General features: G+C 41.7%; 1 protein-coding gene across 1 annotated transcript in view; it reads left to right on the top strand.

The window, feature by feature from the left end:
• LOC140458518 (fibrillin-1-like) overlaps positions 1 to 13,544 on the top strand; it is a 574,711-nt gene that overhangs the window by 505,769 nt on the left and 55,398 nt on the right. The window contains exons 51-56 of the mRNA XM_072553247.1: positions 2,099 to 2,167; positions 2,739 to 2,864; positions 3,450 to 3,569; positions 4,450 to 4,572; positions 5,945 to 6,076; positions 6,183 to 6,308. Of these exons, the coding sequence (XP_072409348.1) occupies positions 2,099 to 2,167; positions 2,739 to 2,864; positions 3,450 to 3,569; positions 4,450 to 4,572; positions 5,945 to 6,076; positions 6,183 to 6,308 (696 nt within the window). The remainder of the gene's footprint in view (positions 1 to 2,098; positions 2,168 to 2,738; positions 2,865 to 3,449; positions 3,570 to 4,449; positions 4,573 to 5,944; positions 6,077 to 6,182; positions 6,309 to 13,544) is intronic.

Below are 13,544 nucleotides of genomic sequence, written 5' to 3'. Positions count from 1 at the left end.
TGAAAGCACGTAAATTCTCAGTGCTCATTCCCTTCACTCCCCAACAACACTGGCCAGTCCAATATCAGCCAGACAGGAGCAGAGACTTCCAGAGGTAAATCAGAAGAGGAAGTGCTGGAAGAGTGCGCACACTGTATGGAATGAATACTACCCCTGAGTCAGTGGGAGAGGAAGGGTGAACATTTCTGTGGGTGATAACTTGTTTTGACACTCCATCTTATTTATTTGCAAGTTAAACTGGTTTTGTACTTAATATTAAAATTCAGTGAAAACCAGGATCCATTTAGAGCAAATATTCAAAGTCTCTGAGACCTTGGTCATCTGATCTCACTGTCATTGCAATCATGGAGCAATCCAGGCAGGGTCAAAGCAGCAATCAGATCTTTAGAACTTGCCATATACGTGCCACATATGTGCAAATGTTGATTTTCTAAAGATCCCAAGGTGCATCACCGATCTAAGTTAAGACAAAGGCCTCTCCCCATATCGGAAGATTTGTGCGATTGATTCAGTGCTGACCTGCAATTTCTTCTGGGATCTTCCTAATCTTGACTAACCAAAATACAGTGCACTGCATTCCTGGGGAAACTGGGGGAGTGTAGTACAACCATAGGAAGACAAAACCTGCGCTTTCCTTCCCTTTAAAGCACATAACTGGTAAGTTTAAAGTTCTAACTTCTAATTATGCTTTGCTGATTTGGTAGACAGGCAGGAGGCTGGAAGAACACAGCAAGTCAGACAGCATTAGAAGGTGTAGAAATCCATGCTTTGGGTGTAATCCTTCTCTCCACCACCCCCACCCGCTCCGAAACGTTGACTTCACCACCTCCTGATGCTGCCTGGCTTGCTGTGTTCTTCCAGCCTCCTGCCTGTCTACTTTGGATTCCAGCATCTGCAGTTTTTTTTTGTCTATAATAGAATGGGTGAGCACGTGAAGGTTGGTGGATAATCAAGTTAGATCGAATGTTGATCAGTTAAGAGGACAATGAGGTTGGAGTCGGCAAAAGTGCAGCAGAACAGAGAAGTGCAAATATATAGATATTCTACACACAATTTGTACAATAGAGCTATAAGAAAAAGTAACTGTTGCTTCAAATGAGAGACAAAGCCTCTCACAGTCCCCATTCATTCCTCCTACTCCCACTCCATGTTCGCTAACACCTTGCTTACTACCTCTTCTGCTTAATGCTTCAATTATCAATCATCCTGCTCACTATCTCTTCATTCCCCAACTTTTCCACTCCCCAACCCTGTGACTTGACACCCCTTACACTTTCCAGTCCTCCCTTCATCACTTTTCTCCCTAGTTCCCTTCTTGACCCTCCCTCTTGTTTGTGCTTTCATCTCCTAAAACATGGATATGACCAAAGGGGCAGTGAGCATCTATGTAGACCCACCTAAGATGATGCTAAAGCAGAAGTTTCACTGCAAAATAAGTAGGTTTGATCCGTTAGTAATATGGCAAATGAAAATCTTGGATCATTCTTTGCACATTATCAGCTAAAATAGTTAGCAGAGCGCAAATTTAAGAACAAAGGAAATTCTAGAAATGCGCATAAGATAAGCCAGGGTCGAAAAGCAAGGCACATTATGTTTCATCAATGAACTTAGAATCTTCTGAGCATGATCATCTGAATACATCATAAGTGTTGTCGGCTGCCTTTTCACATTGCTGACATTAGCTCCTTTGTGTTTCCAGACCTTTTTTGTTTTTATTTTAGTGCTCTGTGGTAACAATCTGGTACAGTCAGTTCTGCTGTAACGCAGTCGTTCCATTCTCGTGCAATCCCATGTTACAAGAAAATTGTGTAATAGCAGCTCTATTTAAACTAATGGCGTCGCAATCGCATTACAACCAATACATGCTTTAAAACTTCACATTTTAGAAAGCGTCCCCAATTTGTCAGTCGTGTTATAGCGAATTTGTGTTAATGAAACGCGTGTTATAGCAGAACGACCTGTATCTACTAACATTAGAAAACATAATGCCGATGATTTTATCACCAATTAAAACATACAGATAGGTAAATACTGTAATTTGTATTTCTAACTTCTTTTGAAAACTGATTTCATTTCGCCTTATTCAATTCGATTGTAGAAGCATTTGGAAAACTGTGCCCCGGGGGCTTAATTGGAACTAGAATTGATGTGGATGGATCACATGTAGGTAAGTTAATCTTTTTATACACCATGAAATCAAAATAATTATCTGACTCACAGCAATTGAAAAATAACAAATTCAGTTATAGGAAGCACTGTGTTAAACATGAAATTGCTTTATTCTTAATGTTAACATCTTTGCATTCATGTAGTTACAAACCTAACTGGAAGAGTTATCCTAAGAGACTTTTTTGAAGCAGAATGCATGATCCATAAAGAAGCAGTGGAGAGGTTTTCCACTGTACTCAAAAAAAGCAACAAATTCCCTTGAAACAGTACAAGACAATCTGGCCTTGTGGGCTGAACAATAGAAGGCTAACTTTTAATTAACTATCATTATAAATGCAACATTAGTTTCACTACAAGGCAAAAATTAATCTAACTATTACATTAAAAAGTGAATTTTAATTAATTACTCTGTACCAAGATTACTATAAGCAGATTTCACTACCTTAGCACATTTGCAATATTAACCGTTACTTCTTGATTATAGAACCATGTTAAATTTGAGTCAGTTATAATTAGTCTGAATATATTTCATTAATTCTAATTTTGCCACATGTTTTTCTTGGTGAAAGATACTGATGAATGTGCCATAGACCCAGGAATGTGTAAAAATGGACAGTGCATCAACACTGATGGTTCTTTCCGCTGCGAATGCCCGTTTGGCTTCAGTATCGATTATACTGGAATCAACTGTGAAGGTAAGTTCCCTTGAAACACAGAAAACAAGTAATGCAATTAATATTCTTTAACATGCCGCTTTTGTTTGGTAAAGGCAGAGTCCCTACCTATTTTAAATTTTGACGTCATAGTGACAAATCGCACTATTCATCACTGTCATCATTCAACAACTCTGCATACTATATGAACAAAATTGATATCCCATTGGAAAGACATTTTACTGTGGAAAGGATCTGTATTCCTGAAGGTGGAAGGGTAAACAAACCAAATGCGACAGGATTGCTGCAATTTTGGGAATGACTCAATTCCAGTTGATTCCTGTCCTCTGAATTGGCAATATCAGTCATCTTCTAGAAATCCCATCAATTCTGCCACATTTGGCTCCAGTGTGAAGGACTTCTGCATGATGTCGGTGTCTTGGTGACATTTGACAGAAAAGAAACCTAGAATTGTGTTGCTTTGAAATTCTTAGCCCTCTGTGGCAAACACACTAGAAGAACCAACAAGGGTACCCATCATATAAACAAATGCTTTCTTGATCCTGTGAAACTGCAGAGGTTTTTGGCCAGCAATTTATTTCTACTGTTTTGTTTTGCCTGTAACAGACACAAATGAATGTTCTGTTGGTAATCCGTGTGGCAATGGGACGTGTACTAATGTGATTGGAGGATTTGAGTGTGCATGTGAAGAAGGTTTTGAACCAGGACCGATGATTACTTGTGAAGGTAAGCCTTTTGTTTCCATGTCCCTAACATATACATATGGCGAAACCAAGATATCTATCAGGCAAATACACTTGCTACATTGAGACACATCAATCAGTGAAGTTCTAAATTTCATGCCTGGTGTGACTTGACCTAATTGATGTGAATCACAACTGTAGTAGAAATAATACAAGTATTCTGGCTATTCTGAAATGCTAAGCGAAAACATTTATCATGGTATGTACTTTGATCATTTTCCAGTTAACTTGCCCATTGGTTAGTGTATAGGTCTCATTGGAGTTGAGAAGAATGAGATGAGACCTTATTGAAACATACAAGATGGTTAGGGGGCTTGACAGGGTAGATGCAGAGAGGTTGTTTCACCTAGTAGTAAGTGTTTAGGTCTAGAGGGCACAGTCTCAGAGGAAGGAGTCACCCATTTAAAAGTGTGGTAAATCTGTGGAATTCGTTACCGTGGAGGACAGTCAAGGCTGGGTCATTAAGTATATTTAAGTCTGAGCTATACAGATTTCTAATCAATGAGGGAATCAAAGGTTATGAGGATAAGACAAGAGTTGAGGATTTTCAGATTAGCCATGGTCACCCCCCACAGAGTGGTGAAGCGGACTCAATAGGCCAAATAGCCTTCTTCTGCTCCTACCTCTTATGGTCTTGAGAGTAGGTGAGAATAGATTTTAGATTAGGTATACTGCTTGTCATCATCAAATATTGAGTGCAATAGTGAACGTTGCAAGTATCTTTGAAATTATGTTGCAGTCACAGTCAATACCTTCAACAGAAAGATAGTGTAGAAAGTAAACAGGGATGAAAAGGCTACATAAATTGATCACTATGAAGTTTTGTATTTAGTAAGGGAAAAAATGTGCTTGTTCTTTTTCAGACATCAATGAATGTGCACAAAATCCTTTACTCTGTGCATTCCGATGTGTTAATACCATTGGAGGATATGAATGTACATGTCCTGCTGGCTATGTTCTAAGAGAAGATGGGAAGATGTGCCGAGGTTAGTACAAATTTCCATTTTAATATTGGATGACTTCCTATCTTTATCTTTATCAGACTGTTGAAAGCAAAACCATTTTCCGTGAACTTTGTTATACCACCAAACCGGGATTTCTTGGATTTGATACAGAGCATGATAGACCAAGGCTCTCTATTCTCTACTATTGGCCTCAAAACCTAGACCAAATTCTCTGCTCTTTGTTCATCTGCTCCAGTATAAGTTTCCCCATTTACTGCTTCAGTTATCATTATGGCATTGCTAACAGACATGTCCATGTTATAGTGAGCACAGAGGACAAAATGTAATAGGATAGATCTTGAATTTGTACATCGATATATAATGGGTAAATGGCACTCAGTAGTTTACTTTGTGTCTTTCCCCGGTTTCCCTTACTTGGTGTGCTAACTTAAAGTAGTTTTCTGAACCAAGACCATAGATATTAACAGTCAATGCAAATCATGAAATGTCTAACTACAGGATTTACAAAGTAGTCTTTTGTCTGAAAACTGACTGTGAATTCTAGAAACTTTTAAAAGTTATTACAATTACTCAGTTGATAACAAAAATTACAAAAAAAAATTTCAGTTCTTAATAAAACAAAGAATTGCAGATGCTGGAGATCCAAAACGGAAGCAGAAATTGCTAGCAAAACTCAGCAGGTCTGGCAGCACGAATGAGAAGAAAGCAGAGTTAACGTCTCAAGACCAGTGATGCTTTATCAGAACTACGTTTTTTAGAATTTCAATTTTTAATCTCTTTTTAAAAGATTTTACCAAAGTTTCAAATTCAGATTTGAAAAGAATGCCCATTAAGGTTAAGGAAAGATTTGCATTTATATAATACTGCATCAGATACATTTGAAGGCACTTTATTTGCAACAAATGGTCTATTGTTATGCAGACAAACATCGAAGTAATTTAAACAGAGCTGGATCCCACTAGCAACAATAAGAATCGTCATCTGAAATCTATTTTGATAAAGGAAGGGCTGCTGGCCAGGATTCTGAGCAAACTAACTCCTTTTCTTTGAATAATGCTGTAGGGCTTTGTGGTCAATCTGTACAAATGGAAGGGACCTTTACATTAGCATCTCAACAAAAAATTTGCACTACAACCAATGCAAAATCTCTTTCTGTCAATCTACATAATATGCTCAAGTTGTGAATTTGATCTTAAAGCCGAACATTCTGACTCTGTCAAGAACTGATGCAAAATCTCACATTTCAAAAATAATTAACTGGCCAGTTTATGATAATTATAATAAGTTCATATTTTGAGTTTTACATTCCTTTTGCTCTTGTTGCTCTTGTGAATATTTTTCATTTGTACTGACAATGTTAATGAAAATCACCAAGTGCTTCCCAAATTTGCAGATCAGAATGAATGTGAGGAACAACTTGATGGTTGTGCATCAAGAGGAATGATTTGCAAGAACCTAATTGGAACTTTCATGTGTATCTGCCCACCTGGATTAGTGCGTGCGCCAGATGGTGAAGGGTGTATTGGTAACAAATAAATCTTTTTAATCAACTTACTCTTCAGCTTTCAACATACTTAAGTTCATTTTTGCAACATGCAACAATAAATCAGTACTATAACTCTTTCCTGTAGATGAAAATGAATGTCGCACCAAGCCTGGCATTTGTCAAAATGGCCGGTGCATTAATACCCCTGGTAGTTACAAGTGTGATTGCAATGAAGGATTCACAGCAAGTTCCACACAGACTGAATGTATTGGTGAGTTTGATATTTAATTAAAAGATATGGGTTATTAAGTTCAGTAGCAATTGTAATTTATAAACTGAAATTGTAATTTCCTTGCTGCACCCACTCAGCATCACCTGCTGACATGAAAATGACCCAACTGCCTGTTTCCAGTCCATTAGCCAATTCTGTATTAGTGCTAATATATCACTCAGTGCCAATATGTCACTCAACTTCATGAGCTTTTATCTTATCCTTTTGTATGATACCTTTGGAAGTTACGTATATTGTATCTAATGGTTCCCTTTTATCTGAAACTGTCATGCTTCAAAGAACCTCAAATAATGTTTTATAAATTTGTGAAATAAGATTTCCTTTTCACAAAATCATGTTGACTTGTCCAGTAGTACAATGCTTTTCTAACATTGTTAAGACTTTCTTAATAATAAATTCTAGCACTTTTCTGTTAACAGTTATCAAGTTAAACCTTCCCCTTATTGAATAGTGATCTTCCATTTGTTGACTTAAAATCTGTTGACACTGTTCCAGAATCGAGGGAATTTTAGAAAATCATAGCCAGCACACCACTATTTCTGCAGCTGTTTCTTTTATCATGTAAATCCAAAGGTGTTGGGGATTTGTCAGATTTCAGTCTCTTGAGTTTCTTTAGTACTTTTTCTCTGCTGATATTAGTTACCTTAATTTCCACACTCTCATTAGGCCTTAGGTTGCTGCCTGTTTCTAGTTGGTAACTTGTCACCTAATGTGAAGTCAGGCATAAGATTTGTGCAATGACATTGCAATTTCCTCAATCCCTATAATATGAGGGCCTTGGAAGTGGAGTTGCAAGTAGACAAAGTAGTGAAAAAGACATTTGATACTCTTGCCTTTATTGGTCAGTGCATTGTATACAGGAGTTGGAAAGTCATGTTGCAGTTGTACAGGACTTGGTTAGGCCACTTTCAGAATATGAGCTGAAAATGTGTTGCTAGAAAAGCGCAGCAGGTCAGGCAGCATCCAAGGAGCAGGAGAATCGACGTTTCAGGCATGAGCCCTTCTTCAGGAATGAGGAAAGTGTGCCAAGCAGGCGAAGATAAAAGGTAGGAGGAAGAGAGCTTCTTCAAGGAAGGCATCCTTGCAAGAGGATTCGCAGTAGGTTAAAATCAACTAGGAGAAAGTGAGGACTGCAGATGCTGGAGATCAGAGCTGAAAATGTGTTGCTGGAAAAGCGCAGCAGGTCAGGCAGCATCCAAGGAACAGGAGAATCGACGTTTCGGGCATGAGCCCTTCAGAATATACTGTGTTCAATTCTGGTCTCCTTGCTATAGAAAGGATATTGTGAAACTTGAAAGGGTTCAGAAAAGATTTACGAGGATGTTGCCAGGATTGGAGAGTTTGAGCTAAGGGAGAGGCTGATAGGCTGGTGCTGTTTTCCTTGGAGCATCGGAGGCTGATGGGTGATCTGATAGAAGTTTATAAAATCATGAGGGACATGGAATAGGGTAAATGGTCAAGGTCTTTTCCCCAGGGTAGTGGAGTCAAAAACTAGAGAGTATAGGGTTAAGGTGGGAGGGAAAAGATTTAAAAGGAACCAAGGAAGCAACTTTTTCATGCAGAGGGTAATGTTTATCTGGGATGAATTGTCAGAGGAAGTGGAAGCTGATGTAATTACAACATTTAAAAGGCGCCTAGATAGGTGATATAACTGCACAGAGGCCAGTATCCCATCACCAAGTCACCCTTTATTTACTTGGGCACAGTACACTGGTTGTGGCCAGCTTGAAGTCAGTCACCTGGACTAAGGACAGCTAGCACTGCTGCCTCACAGCACCAGGGTCCCAGGTTCAATTCCAGCCTCAGGCAACTGTCTGTGTGGAGTTTGCACATTCTCCCCATGTCTGCGTGGGTTTCCTCCAGGTGCTCTGGTTTCCTATGGGCTAAATTGCCCGTAGTGTTAGGTGCATTAGTCAGAGGGAAATGGGTCTGGATAGGTTTCTCTTCGGAGGGTCAGTGTGGACTGGTTGGGCCGAAGGGAATCTAATCTAAATCTCCTGGTTATATTGGTCATCCAGGGCTTTCCTGATTATGATTGTTAAACTGGGCCAAAGATCCCGTAGTCAACAAGATCCTGCTGGTTCCAATTACTACAGAATGTCAGCTTGGTGTTTCTCTTGTAGCTTTTCTTGCATCGTTTTCATTCCAGGTCTGGTTCTTCCGACTCAGACTCTGACATGAGTGACGTGTACCAAATAGTAGCCCATCTCTTGCATCCAGAGCATCTCAGGAGAGTTTTATTCTCTCCTTCTGGCAGTAATAGTATTGAGGCTGCATCCATCTTGGACTCTGAGGTTTCCACAACATTAGACAGAGGAGGAGAATGTACAGTTTCTGACAGGCCTTCTGGCTGTTCTGAGGGACCAGATATGTTTTGTTCCTGCCCAGTTTATGAGGTAACACCTTTAAGGTGACCCACGTGTTTATTCAGGACTGTATCACCGACTCAAACTTTGTACGTCACAGGACTGGATCTAGCATCAAGCTATACAGGGCCATTCCCATGGTTTCGGTACCCTGAATTAAATTGTATCATGTGCTCACTGGAGTCATGTGGCTGGCATTGGTGTTCCTTACCCTCTTCTCCCACCACCCTTTCCCCCAACCCTCACTCCCCAGTCCAGATAAATAAAGGTTTAACCTGGTGCGGAGATTTCTCCCCATCAGCAAATCTGCTGAGCCATCCCTGTTGTTGCTTTAACTGAACAGGAAATGGGACAATTTGGTGTCAAGTGACGCTTTGGGCTGCATCTTTAAGCCTGCCTTTAATGTCCGGACCGCTCTTTCTACTAGAGCATTGGACAACAGATGGTATGGATTTGTCCTTATGTGCCATTTGACTTTAGGAAATATTCAGTCCCCTGATGGTAAATGACATGCCATTGTCCATGACGATTACTTCCAGGAGTCGAGAGTGTGGTGCTAGAAAAGCACAGCAATTTAGGCAACATCCGAGGAGCAGCAGCATCAACATTTCAGACATAAGCCCTTCATTGGCTTATGCCCGAAACGTCGATTCTCCAGCTCCTTGGATGCTGCCTGACCCGCTGTGCTTTTCCAGTACCACATTCTAAACTCTGATCTCCAGCATCTGCAGTCCTCACTTTCTGCCAACACCTCTAGGAGTCCATGTATCGCGAACAATGCTTCCAGCTTCTTACTCGTTATTGCTGAGTTTGCCAAATGAATTTTATGCACATCTAACCCCAATGACAAGGAACACTGACCCCATGAAAGAACCAGCATCGTCAACATGCATACAACCAAGTCCAGAGTTTATCTGGCCATCCCCATGAATGTGGAGATGTTGCTATTAAATTTTCTGTCCTTGTTGGCACTCTGGGCACTGCCCAGCTATGTCGGCATCCAACCCTGGCCACCAGACATCGTTTCTTGCTATCATCTTCATCTTGGAAACACCTGGATGACTATAGTGGAAATCAGCCAGTATCTGCCAGCAACCTTTACTCAGGACAATCACCTTTGCTCCCCACAGAAATATGCCATTCTCTACAATGCTCTAGTCTTACAAAGTCCAGAAAAGTTTCAATCCTGGTTGCGTTGGCCCTTCTGTTTCCCTATTACCACCAACTGTTTTGGTTTTGCTAAGACAGGATCTTTTTGTGTCTACAGTCAGATATTGTCCACGGTGACTGGAAGGGTGTCCAAAGTGGATTCTTCCAGCAAAGACACCACTGGTGGAGTATCTGCCAGTGGGAGGTGGCTGAAGACATTTGTGTTAGCCAATTGGCTTCACCGACAATGTTCTAACTTGTACAGGCTGAGAAGAACAGGCCAGTGCTGAAGCTATGAGTGGCATCGCCTTGTCTTCTTTCAGTACCCCTAGCTGGAGTTTGTGATCTGTTACTATGACAAATTCCTGTCGATAAAGATACAAGTAGAACTTCCTCACACCCAAGATGACCACCAAACCTTCCTTCTCTTTCTGGCTATATTTGCGTCCAACATCAACCAAAGCTCAGGAAGCATATGCTTTCAGCATTCCTCTCTGTTGGGCCACCTGTGAGACAACGTTACCCAGGTACCATACGGGGAGGCATCACATGTCAGCACTGCTCCTCGCTTTGGATCATAGTGGGCCAACACCTTAGATGATGATAGCTGCTTTTTCATTTCCCGAAAGGCTACTTCTTGGCTACAGTACCGTTCCCAAGACTGACCCTTTTTTGAAAGCAGGTATAAGGGTGCCAAGATGGAGGCCAGGTTACATATGAATTTTCCATAATAATTCACTAACCCAAGGAAAGTGTAAGCTCCAGTACAGATGTGAGAGTCAGGGCTCCTTTGATCGCCCTAACTTTATCCTCCAATGGATGTAACCCAGTTTTGTCAACTCTGTAACCCAAGTAGATCACTTCGGGCACCTGGAGCACACATTATTCCCTTCTAAGGTATATGCCTGCCTGGGAGAAATGTTTAAGCACTCTGTCCAAGTTCTCTAAGTGCTCTAGTTAGGTCTCCCTGTTATTAGTACATCATCCAGATAAATGGAAAACTGGGGTAGCCATTGTAAAATGTTCTCCATGGTCTGCTGAACGGCAATCTTTTATATTGATATAAACCCTTTTGGGTATTAATTGCAGCATATTATTGGGCCTCCTCATCCAGTCACAATTGCAGATGGGTGTGGCTTATGTCCAGCTTCATAAAGGAGAGCCGCCTCCACTCCCCTGGCCAACTTTGCATAAGAGTCCTCTATGTGAGGGATCAGGTATTTATCCAGCTGCGAGAAGTGGTTTACCGTTTGCTTAAAATCCCCACAAAGGCGAACTGAGCCTTCAGACTTCACAATCGATACAACCATTCTGCCCATACTGCAAACTCCACTGGTTGCATATTAATGGCCAGCTTGGTCAGGCCCAGGACAGACCCATGAGGAGATCCTCTGACCTGCCCTCCCTCCTCCACACCGGGTGCCCAAAGATCAGGAACATGGGTCTGAACCAAAAACATAAAAGAAGATCCTTAAGGAAACCAAAAAGGGAGTGCAGATAGCCCCACCCCATATATACATGGTCTGTGGAGTCTACAGCACACAGAACCAACAGTTAGACTGGGAGTCTGTGAACCACTACAATCTGCGATCGCAGGGGACTGCTATGTGCAGCACTCTCTACCCTTTCCTAAGCTTTTTTGCTTGTAAACCCCCACACTACTCTGTAACAGCAGTAGTGCTTATATTTTCCCCAGCACTCCTGTCGTGTATGTGCAGGTATAGGACACAGTAAATGAATGAATGAATGCAGAAATCTTTATTCATATTCCACCATCAGGAAGAAAAGAAACACCTGAGTGGCCAGTGACAGGCAGTGCCCATCTCATCAAAGGGCAATGCTGAGTGATCAAAAAAGTGAAGGGGAGAGCAGAGATTAAATCAAAATAGAATCAGAGGTGGAAATAAAACACTCCAGACCTCAAAATACCCACCTCTCCCTGAAAACCTTAAGGGTGTTGGAAGACACTGCATGCTACTTCTCCAGGGACACCCGGGCCTGGACGTAACTGTGGAAGAGGGGCAGGCAATCAGCCGTAACGACACCCTCCACAACTTGCTGCCTGGACCTTTTTATGCCCAGGAGCAAACCCACAAGGAGATCCTCTGACCCATTCTCCCCGCTCTACACCGGGTGCCCAAAGATCAGGAGCATGCGATTGAAGTGCAACCAAAAACAGAGGAGAATGTTTTCCAGAAAACTAAAAAGTGAGTGCAAACGCCCACACCCCATATATACATGGTCCACGGATTCCACACCACCACAGAACAAGCAGTTGGACTGGGTGTCCGCGAACCACCACAATCTGCAGTTAGAGGGGACTACTGCATGCAGCACCCTCCACCCTCTCCCCTCTACTGGTTATATTTTTTTTCTCCATAATGCAGCAATTGCTCACCTCTCAACACACACACACACAGGTGTTCAGTCTTTACAGAGGGCACAAAGAGCTAGGCCTACCCATATGGGGCCAGCTCATCTCATAAGGGCTCAGTCCAAACACCAAACAAGTAAAAACACATTCGAAAGAAAGAAAACCAGAGTGCAAGGGCTAAGCCCTGCCTCTAAATCAACATAATCCTCTTCTCGAAGGGAGTAACACACAGACTGTAACCAGCCAGTGAAACAACAGTTCCCTAATGAGAACTGAGCTACACCTGAAACACATTTACTGTGTTGATCAGGCAGCTTAAAAATCAGTCCTCAATAAAAAGCAATGCCAGTTAAGAAACTGACTAAATAATTCAGCCAGTTCAGGAATCAGGTTTCCCCCAAATAAAAGCAGAAACCAACAGCAGCAGTAACACACTGACTATGGCCCAGCCAGCACAGAGTCAGTCCCCGAAACTGAGGAGACTATATCACCTGGTTATGTTTTTCTTCTAATTTTGTTTTTTTTATTTTTTTTCCTTTTTCCCCTGCACTACCACCTAACTGTTGTAGTGCTTATTTCTCCCCAGCACCCATGTTGTGTGCGTGCAGGTGTAGGACACAGTGAAGAACAACAGGTGTTTAAATCTTTATTTGTAGTCCACCGACAGGAATGATGGGTAATGCTGCATGATCAAAAAAGAGAAGGGGAGGGCAGGAATTAAATCAAAATAGAGTTGGAGGGGGAAATAAAACATTCCACTCCCTGCGATGCCCACCTTCCTCTGAAAATCTCGAGGTTGTTGGTGGACCCCATATTCTCCTTCTCCAAGGACACCCAGGCTCTGACATATCCGCGGAAGATGGGCAGGTAGTCGGCCATAATGATACCCTCCACGGCCTGCTTTATGGCCAGTTTGGCCAGGCTCAGGAACAGACCCACGAGGGTCCTCTGACCTACCCTCTCTCCTCTGCACCGGGTGCCCAAAGATCAGGAGGATGGGGCTGAAGCGCAACCAAAAACAGAGAAGAAGGTTTTTAAGAAAATCAAAAAGAGAGTGCTAGTACCTACACACAATATATACAGGGTCAATGGACTCTGCAGCACCACAGAACAAGCAGTTGGGCTGGGGGGGGGGGGGGGTCTGTGAGCCACCACAATCTGTGGTTGAAGGGGACTACTGCATGCAGCACCCTCCACCTTCTTCTGGTTATATTTTGTTTTTACTGACTAAAAATATTTAATGCAAATTGTCAAGAATTACAGTATCACAACACTTAGAATGATTGCAAGGTTTTTAAACAATAGAATTGTTATACATACATGATA

The sequence above is a fragment of the Chiloscyllium punctatum genome, chromosome 33, assembly GCF_047496795.1.
Source record: "Chiloscyllium punctatum isolate Juve2018m chromosome 33, sChiPun1.3, whole genome shotgun sequence".
NCBI lineage: Eukaryota > Metazoa > Chordata > Chondrichthyes > Orectolobiformes > Hemiscylliidae > Chiloscyllium > Chiloscyllium punctatum.
The sequence above is the reverse complement of the archived record's forward strand: the minus strand, read 5'-3'. Positions and strand labels throughout refer to the sequence as shown.